Source organism: Marmota flaviventris, chromosome 17 (assembly GCF_047511675.1).
Source record: "Marmota flaviventris isolate mMarFla1 chromosome 17, mMarFla1.hap1, whole genome shotgun sequence".
Classification (NCBI taxonomy): domain Eukaryota; kingdom Metazoa; phylum Chordata; class Mammalia; order Rodentia; family Sciuridae; genus Marmota; species Marmota flaviventris.
This window is the reverse complement of record NC_092514.1, coordinates 61464442-61474141: the sequence shown is the minus strand read 5'-3', so window position 1 is coordinate 61474141 and position 9700 is coordinate 61464442. Positions and strand designations below refer to the sequence as shown.

General features: G+C 39.0%; 1 protein-coding gene across 2 annotated transcripts; it reads right to left on the bottom strand.

Moving 5' to 3' along the window:
- Positions 1–2242: 2242 nt before the first annotated feature.
- LOC114102002 (keratin-associated protein 4-12-like) lies at positions 2243–8907 on the bottom strand. Of its 2 annotated transcripts, none has more exons than XM_027947224.2 (2): positions 8557–8907; positions 2243–2572 (listed from the first exon to the last, which is right to left on the bottom strand). In XM_027947224.2, the coding sequence occupies exons 1-2, from the start codon at positions 8905–8907 to the stop codon at positions 2243–2245; spliced, it is 681 nt and encodes a 226-aa protein (XP_027803025.2). The 2 variants fall into 2 exon arrangements, with proteins under 2 accessions (XP_027803025.2, XP_071460089.1); XM_071603988.1 differs by having other exon boundaries at positions 2243–2549; positions 8564–8907.
- Positions 8908–9700: the final 793 nt, after the last annotated feature.

Sequence of the window (9700 nt, the reverse complement as noted above, 5' to 3'; positions counted from 1 at the left end):
CCATCTGAGGAAAACTGCATTTTTGTGGTAACATGTCACCTGATAAATGACATGTGAAAAGTTGTGGAAGTTAAGACTCTGTTTGCATTGAGACTTGTTTATAGATATCCATGAATACTGTGCTTAACTGAAATGCCCATATCCACACAGAAGAAGCCAGGAAGGCGGGAAACACCAAATGGTAGCACCAGTCCTTCACCTGCTGACTTCCCTGTTTTACTCTTATTGCTAGGAAAAAAAAAAGTCACTATTACTAGTTTGATATCAGTCAACCAAATTTATTTGCTGAACATCTATTGTCTTCATTTTTATTTTATATAGTGCAGAACTTGGGACAGAGACTTGAGTGCAAATAATATACTTGAGGGGTGAGTTTAGGAGATGCAAGTGAGGAATTATGGAAAGTAAGAGGAGGAAGAATGTTTGTGTTAATGATGGGGTCACCACTGTGAGCAACTTGGGTACAAGCCGAGGGTACATGCCTGAGGCTGGAAGCATTTCACTGCCATGATTTTATGCTCAGAATATTCTAGAAAATCAACTAAGAAGTGGCATTAATCATGAGTTCATTAAAATATGAACTTGTAAAAATCAACAGATTTCTTATGCACTAGCAATAATCCTCCACAAAAATGTAATGGGCCCCAAACTCACCATTCTTATGATAAATAAAAATATTAAAATCTGCTGAGCAATCCAATTGGCCTCGATGGGAGAAAGTAGTAATATTTCCTGAAGGACATCAAATGGTATTTTAATAAACACCAGAACAAAAAAATGTATAACTAAAGCCAGATTTGTGACTAAAGGCATACATGTAGTACACATACATTTAATAAGGGTTTATCTCATACCAATGGCTCTTGAATGATATTGGCAAAGACTAATGAAAGAAAACTTACTTTGGGTCAAATTCTTCTGTGTCATTTAGATTTTTAAAGACTATATATTTATTATAGGATCTTCTTAAGCCTCATATATATGAAACATTTGACCTGGTATATAGAATGTCTCAATTTTATCATGGCAAAGATTATAGGTGTGGGGGGATTGTATAATTTCATTTTGGATACCTGATTTAATGTACAGGTTTGTTCATTTCTTCTATTTAACTCAATGTATAAGATGTCCACAGTGTAGATATAAATCAAACCTTGACATCATAGACATCTGGTGTGGAATCAATCACTCTTTGATATTGGGGCTGTCCTGTGCCTTATACAATGGCTGGCATCATCCTTTGGGTCTTCCCGCTGGACAACAGCAACAAGACTTTCCTTCCACCACTTGTGCCAACCATATCTCTAGACACTGTTGAGATCTTCTGAGGGCAAATTTGCCCCTTGTTGAGAAACACTGATGTATGGCTACCTCATTTTCCCCAGTGGTTATATTGTGTTCCTAGGAAGCTACCAAGGTGTATTTAACTACTCACTGATCAATAGATATTTGGACATTTTCTTATTTTTCTTATAAAAAAGATGTATTAAGATCTCATTTCAAAACTTTTAGTGAAGCTGGACATGGCGGTACACACCTGTAATCCCACTAGCTTCAGAGGCTGAGGCAGAGGGATCACAAGTTCCAGGCTGCTCTCGGTAACTTAGCAATGACATCTCAAAATAAAAAATGAAATGGATGGGTGATGTAGCTCAGTGGTGGAGTGGCGGCAGCAGCTGGAGTTAAGTATATAGTCTTTAAAAATCTAAATGCCTTGATTCCATTCCCACTACTGCAAAAATAAATAAATAAAATAAAAATTTATAGTAAAAAAAAAAGAGTAACAACCACATTCAATTTTCAATGACAATAGAATGGAAGTTTATTTTTTTCATATAGGAATAACAAGGTACAAGAAAATCCTTGCAAAGGAACATAAAGTGATACTTGATTGGATTTCAATGTCAGAGGTGTTAAACTGTTAAACATCTACGGCCCTACAGGTGACAGAAGCAATCTCAAATTCTTTAAGCATGACGAATGGACGTCCTGAAGATAAAGGGGAAAATGCTGGAGGTAATGTGTTAAATTATGAGGAGATCCTCAGTGAATTCATTTGCAAGGTGAGGAGTTTGGACAAAATTCAGGAAGTGGAATATTCAGAATAACTAAGAATCAGATTGGCTTATGAGACTCAGGAGATCAATTCTCTAGGGCATGACATTTTTTTTTTTTTTTTAGAAGGAAGGTCTACATCTGTGGGGGAGAGGAGATAAGGAGATGGGGTGTTCAAAGACAAGATTCAGCAGTCAGGGATGGCACAGCACATGGGGCGGGGGCAGGTGGAGATGACACAGGTGGGCCGATAGCAAGTGGTGTGGCAGGAGACATTGCCACAGACTGGACGCAGGCGGCAGCAGGTCTGGCAGCAGCAGGAGTCACAGGAGGGGCGGCAGCAGCTGGAGATGCAGCAGCAGGGGCGGCAGCAGCTGGAGCCACAGCAGCTGGACCCACCAGAGCAAGAGGGGCGGCAGCAGCTGGACACACAGCAGGGCCTGCAGCAGCTGGGGCGGCAGCAGGTGGTCCTGCAGCAGGTGGTCTGGCAGCACCTGGGCTGGCAGCAGCCATAGCCCTGGCCAGAGCAGCAGGAGCCACAAGAGGAGTTGCACATGGTGTCAGAGACTGGAGGTTCTGGGTGGGTTTCCAAGTGGGTGAGTGTTCAGGTTTGATCTTTCCTTGCTCTCTCTTGCTTTTATACCCTGCTGAGGGCTACTATGATCATGTGAAGGATCTTGTTTATACTAAGAAAAGATCATTTAGTTTAGTTAATTAGATAATTGTGTTTATCTGGTAAACATTGCTATTTATAGAAAAGGGACCATTTCTTTTTCCTGTTGTATTATGAGCTCTCCAATTTGGTGAAGCCATGTGAATCAGCTCCATTTTTCATCTTGTCTGATATGTCTCCTAAGGTAGACCCCTTACATGACTTTAATTGGGTTTAATGTTTGTTTTTCATTTATGTATTCACCTCCAGAAAATATACGGGGAATAGATTTTATGGTGATTAAATCCCCTCTGTTTTGAAAAAAGTTAAAAGCAAGTAATATGTAATTCTGACATGAAAATAGTTGAAAGACCCATATTTTGGAGGTGTGTGGGAGATAGCTTGTGTGCAATGAGGAATACTGTGATTCCTTTGGATTTTCTGAATGGCCAGTGAGGTGTAAAGGATTCCAGTGATGTTCCTGTCTATTTTGTCTTACTGAGTCTATTCAGTTTGAAGAATTATAATGCAATGGATTCATTACTTTTAAATAATAAAAAATCACATTGGCATGATTTTTATAAAATATTAAAATTTTATTGATATGTTGCTTTTCAAAAGTAGAGCATTATAAGGGACCATTTTGGACCTACATTTTGGAAAGGCAATATATCCAAAGTGCATATTATAACTGAAATGTAAATAAAATTATATTGTTTCATAGTCTGAACTGTTTTCTCTCAACAATGTATGTTGGAGATATTTTATTCAATATTGAGAAGAAATAAAGGATAAACTTTAATCTCTGTCCCATAAACTCAAGGCAAATGATATACATAGGAAAGAGTTTGGCAACTATTTTAGAGGACTGCTTTATTAGTAAACAAAATAGAAATGTGTATTAAAATTTATACATTCCCAATGAAAGGTGAGCTCATACTAATTAGACTTTGCTGAGCACCTACTGTGTGTCAGAAATATTTCTGAGTCCTCTATAATTGTTTTCTTGTTTATACTTCACAAGGGTTCAATCTGGTGGACACAATTTTTCTTAATTCTTTACACATGAGGTCACTGAGGTCCAGATAGACTGAAGCACACAGTCATTAGTGATGGTGAATCCCTCCTAAGATGTTCAAGGAAGGTGTGAAGAATGATAGCCCATGCCATTTCTCATGCCTGGAATATTCCATTTGCCTAGAATGATGCTTTCTCCTTTAGCATATTCACTCATTTCCAATATTTTCTTGACATCTACTAAACTTAAAATGAATCCTTCTCTTCTCTCTGTTCCCAAATGTGTCTCTGCTCTAGACTATCACGCTTTATCATAATTGTTTTAGATCTCCTTTTTCCAGTCTTTTTGTAAAGCCTCCAAGGTCATTGTCTCATAAAAATGTCTTACAGTTATTATCATGGTGCCTAGTAAAGGCCTTGGGTGAAGGTTGGTCAGTCTTTAACATATTTATATAAAATCTACTTGGATGGATAAGAAATGAAAAAGCATTCAGTGAGTGTGTGGTTGAATGGGGGTATGTTTTTGGCATTTGCCTAGGTCAATAATCTGTATAGATAAGGTGTCTAGGAAAGTCGAGAAAGGTAATGCTCAACAGGTAGGATGGGGAGATTTTTAAGAAAGTTTTTGAATTTATACAGAGACTGGCTATCATATCATCACTCATGGGAAGAAAGCTCTGTGCAAACATGTAGGCCTTGCAAATATTATTTGACATGGGCTGGAGGAATAACAGGAAGTGCAGTAGAACATTAAGGTCTTAGTTGTGTTATAAGGGTGAATGATGTCTAGTGTGGTGTAGTGTGGAAAGTATTGGAACAATAGGTGTTTCAAGGAAATCCATCAGAGTCAGTTACAAAGGGACAGTAGAGGTAACAGGAGGCCTCATTATTAAAGAAGATCCTCAATTTAACATGTTTCTATTTTATACATATGTACACGTAGACTTTTTGCAATTAGGTCCTTCCTGATAGTTAAAAGACAATCATTTGTAATTTAAAAATGCAAGATAAGAAACCATCCTAAACAAAATGAAAACACAAGTGATTAAATGGAAAAAAATACTTGCATATTATAGGCAAAGGATTAATCATATGTAAAGGACTTCTAAGACTAGATTAGATAGCTGGGGCTGTAGCACAGTGGTAGGGTGCCCACCTCACACATGTGAGGCACTGGGTTTGATTCTCAGCACCACATAAAAAATAAATAAAGATTTTTTAAAAACTAGATTAGAAAAAAGATAAACTTTCTAATGAGAAAATGAAATACAGACTTTTTTCACCACATATACATACTCAATTTCATACATAATAAAAGGAGTGAAGTAATGTGGAATACCACTTCTGACCTGGTAAATGGTCAAAAATTCAAAATTTGACAATCTGACAGTGGGATAATGTGGAAATAAGCACACTCACACTTTGTGCAGATTTGACTATAACTAGCAGCATTATTCTTTGATGTAGTTATCTCAATTCTATAAAGTATCCCAAAGATACTTAGGCAAAACTATAAAGAGTTATTGCACAAAATTATCCATAACAGTTCTATCTGTAAGAACAAAACAAAATAGCATCAAAAAACTGGATATAACCTGTGTCCTTCAATGGGGTACTGATGAATAAACCATGGCACATGTCTAAAATGTATAAAAATGGAATCAGTTGTATCCCTATATGCTACTATGAAGTCATCTCCAGGAATATATTGTTAAGAGATGATTAAGCACATGGAAAAAATGTGTTTCATATGGTACAATATGTCTAACTCAGGTTACAAAAAAACAAAAAAAACATAGAAATAAGAACACCAGAAAAAGGGATTTCTGATTCTGGTTAAGATGGAGTAGCATATGTCTACATAAATATCTGTTCACAAGTATTTATGGTAACTGTATTTGTATCAGAAAAAAATCTGGAAACAATTTAACAGGGTGAATGGATAAACAAACCAATATGTCCTTGCAAAGAAAAATTTCTCTAAAATCAAAAGGAATCAAATATTGATATATATGACACCTTGAATCTCAATATGCTGAGAATAAAGTTAGGTAAGAAATGTACACAATATGTAATTCCATTTATGTACAATTATAGAAAAATGCAAGCAAATTGATAGTGACAGCAGATCATTTGTTTCCTGGAGTTGTGGAATGGGGAGGAATTTCAAAGGATATGATGAATGTTCATTACCTCGATGCTGGGGTTGTCAAAACCTCTGATTGTGCACTTTAAATAAGTAGTCTATTGCAGATCGGTTGTACCTAATGAAGCTGAAATAAGAGAAAAGAAAATAAAAAGAATGGGAGTATCAACCATAATTTGTTTTCTTCCTTTCAGAGAGAGGGTGAACGGAAGAGAGTGGAGAAAATACAGGTAGGTGCTAGATTTCTTGAACAGACCATGCTCTGAAGCTTTCTCTTTGGATCCATGTTAGTATTAGGCACTATTATAAAACAAAATCAAACTTCAAAAATCTCCCAAGGTCGCAAAAACAATGATAACAGCAACGATGATGCAAACTCACCATACATCCAGGTTAACTTCAGGGAAAGTAATTACCTCAAGAACAAAAAGTTTTTTTGAAAACCTTAATAAGAATGTCTAGTTTGTTTTCAGCAATCAGATTGGTGCTCTTGGTATTGGCAATGTCATTCCAAGGTTGTTGTACAGGTATTGTGCAGGAAGGAATTATGGGTCACTATGACGGAGAAGTATTGTTTTGGGCACGGGAGAAAGGAGATGTGTAGGCTGAGAGGTTGGTGTTAAATAGAACCCTCTAGTTCTCTGGAGCAACCTGGGATGTAGCTTGTTCTTTAAAAAATATTTTCTAACTCTGTACACTGAAAAAACTGAGATGAGAAAAAAAATCAACTTACACGCACTATCACATTTCAATTTATGGTTTTACAGGTCACTTTCCACTAAAAGGAATCAGGGCTCCGTGGAAAGGTGGCTGATTATGTCTGGGGAAGGAAATGTACAAAGAAGTCTGGAATATGTTGTTATATAAAAACCAGGAAAACCTTCAGAGTCTACTAGATTCTGGTCAAAAGGACTTGGGAGCCAACTTGAAGTTACTTGTTTGAGCATCACAAGAGACGTGAGCTGGAATGAACTGATACCTCATCAATCTACTGAAATCTATGAGTTCTTATTGGCAGGAATTTTTTTTAAAGGAGGAAAAGCACTCACTTAGTCACACTTGGATGATGCATACCAGTAAATAAATGGAGAATAATTAGAAACATTATTCTTCAGTGTAAACACACATCCATGAGAGCATAATAAGAGGATTCATTAGAGGATGTTTCCCTGCGGAATTGTCCCGGGTAATCAATGACAGTAACACATTTGTAATATCACAGTTTTTCCATGCTTCATGAAATGATGGTTCTAGGTGATGATCAGGAGCAGCTGCTAATATTATAGAGACAGCTGGATGCTATGTGGCCCCCCCTGCCCCCATCTGCCCCAGTGGAGAAGCACAGCGCTCCCCATGATATAGTTGTAGAGTCCTAAGGGTCTTTGTGGGTTTGTCTCCTATTAGCAGGCTCAGCTGATCTCTGGGTAAAGTTCACGTAACTTAATTCTCATCATTGGTGTGTGGCCAAGAGGAGAGGAGAGAGAAGACAGTGAGGGAAGCCTGAGTTATTTTTCAAGACTGATGCTTCTACATCATCTTTATGAAAAAGGGCGGTCCTCGACACCAACAAGGAAAACCAACCACTTCTGCAAGCCCAGAGAGTTCAGGGAAGTTGGGGAATCCAAGATCTTCAATTGCATCAACCCGGACATTCCCATCCCGTGTCTCCAGGTCTTGTACTTTCCCATTTGCAGCCTTGACCTTGGCATGGCAAATGGTCTGAGAAAGAAAACACCCTGGAGCTCGGCTACTCTAGTATTAAATCCTAGGCTTGGTCCTTAGCTTCATCCAGCCTCTGGCTGCAGGAGATGAGGCTTTATATTCTGTCATGAAAACTCTGTCTTTCACATTTGTCCTGTGATTTCTGACTTTAGCTGCACCTTCAGCTTGTATTGCTTTTCTAGATCACCAATCGCTCCCAGCAACAGTCATCCAGGTCTGTTATTCATATAGTTATTATAAACTGCTTTCACAGATATATAACATCTCAGAAGATGTTCTTCCCTACAACATTGTTTACAGTCTTTCCCAAAAACTTTTTATTCTCATTTTTTAGCCATTAAAGAGACTGTAGTGACAACGAGGCTGTGATAAATGTGTCTTGACATCTCATGTAAAATCGACAGCCCTGCTCTCTCCTACATTGTGGGTAAAATACAATTATCCAGATCAAACAGAAACTCAGAGAAGAACACGTTCACACTGAATTTCCCATTCAGGAAGGTGATGGTTTATTTTGGCATAGAAATATAACAAAGGAAAAAGTGGGGATTAATAATTATAAAAGAAAAACTTAAAGAGAAAGACTGTGAAAATCCGTAAGGTAGAAATATTGAAATCAACCCATGGATTCTTGAGCTTGATGACCTGGTGCCCAAGAGTTAGGAAGGAAATTGTGGAGAGAACTAGTCAGGTCAACATGGCAGTTGGTATATTACTAGCAAATTCACACATGGATAGGAGTGAGAGAGCCATGCACAGGCAGAGCATGGAGGCCAGGATGTGCCTGTGGCATTACTGGGCCTATTGTGGGCTTATTAAAATCACAAGACCCAGCTTAGAGGAGTGACATCAATCCCTCTCCGTTTGACCTAATGGTCAGCAGTGAAAGAACTCTTCATCTGTGGGGAGGGAGGAGATAAGGAGGTGGGGTGTTCAAAGGCAAGATTCAGCAGTCAGGGATGGCACAGCACATGGGGCGGGGGCAGGTGGAGATGACACAGGTGGGCCGATAGCAAGTGGTGTGGCAGGAAACATTGCCACAGACTGGACGCAGGCGGCAGCAGGTCTGGCAGCAGCAGGAGTCACAGGAGGGGCGGCAGCAGCTGGAGATGCAGCAGCAGGGGCGGCAGCAGCTGGAGCCACAGCAGCTGGACCCACCAGAGCAAGAGGGGCGGCAGCAGCTGGACACACAGCAGGGCCTGCAGCAGCTGGGGCGGCAGCAGGTGGTCCTGCAGCAGGTGGTCTGGCAGCACCTGGGCTGGCAGCAGCCATAGCCCTGGCCAGAGCAGCAGGAGCCACAAGAGGAGTTGCACATGGTGTCAGAGACTAGAGGTTCTGATGTTAGCTAGAGAGTGAGTTTTAGTGAACTTTAAAGTCCCTTCACCATGCATCCTCTTTTATACTCTGCTGAGGCTGTTGTGACCATTTCCTGGGACCATTTCCTGCCTTTTTTTCCCCCTAAGGAAATATTAGTCATTCTGTGACATCATTGTGTTTTTCTTTCTAAATATGTTAAGGTTTCCTTTCCCCTGTGTGTTACCATGGTCCAATCCCGTCTTTCTCACTGAATTGTCATTTCTATTTCCTCGTTTGTCAACTCTGTTTTCTCAGGAGGGCCCATCTCATGGATTCAGTCATTGGTATGTATCTGTGGTCTGTGTATCACTCATGATGCTTTTGGGGCAGATTAGTCTCATGATGCCAAGATCTCTTTTGATGTTGAAAGAGAATCAGAATTATAGTAGGGAAATAGAAAAAAATAAGGTTCTCTTTGTAAGTAGTTCCCTGTGAGTCATGAGGAACACTATCCTATTTGTGAGTCATAAATGCTCATTAGATAGAGGACTGTCTAGACTACTTCCAGGAATGCATCAGGAATTACTTCCTTCATTCAATTCAAAACTCTTACAATGACTCATTGTTTTACATAAGAAAATGCATTTGGAGACACTTTGAAGGGACTCTCACTGGCCCCATCTGGGACAACTTGAATATCAAAATGAATTATGGCAGTAATAGATTTTAGCCCATCAAATAAAACAATAATTCATAAGTCCATAGTGAGACTAATTAGAGAAATGATAAAGGAAGGTGAGAAAGTTATCCCT

Excerpts from the sequence above, each read along its gene's own strand:
- LOC114102002 (XM_027947224.2), bottom strand. The coding sequence starts at position 8,907 with ATGTGCAACTCCTCTTGTGGCTCCTGCTGCTCTGGCCAGGGCTATGGC. Across the intron at positions 2,573-8,556 it reads GCCCCCGCCCCATGTGCTGT|GGCTATGGCTGCTGCCAGCC; the intron begins GCCATCCCTGAC and ends TGCTCTGGCCAG.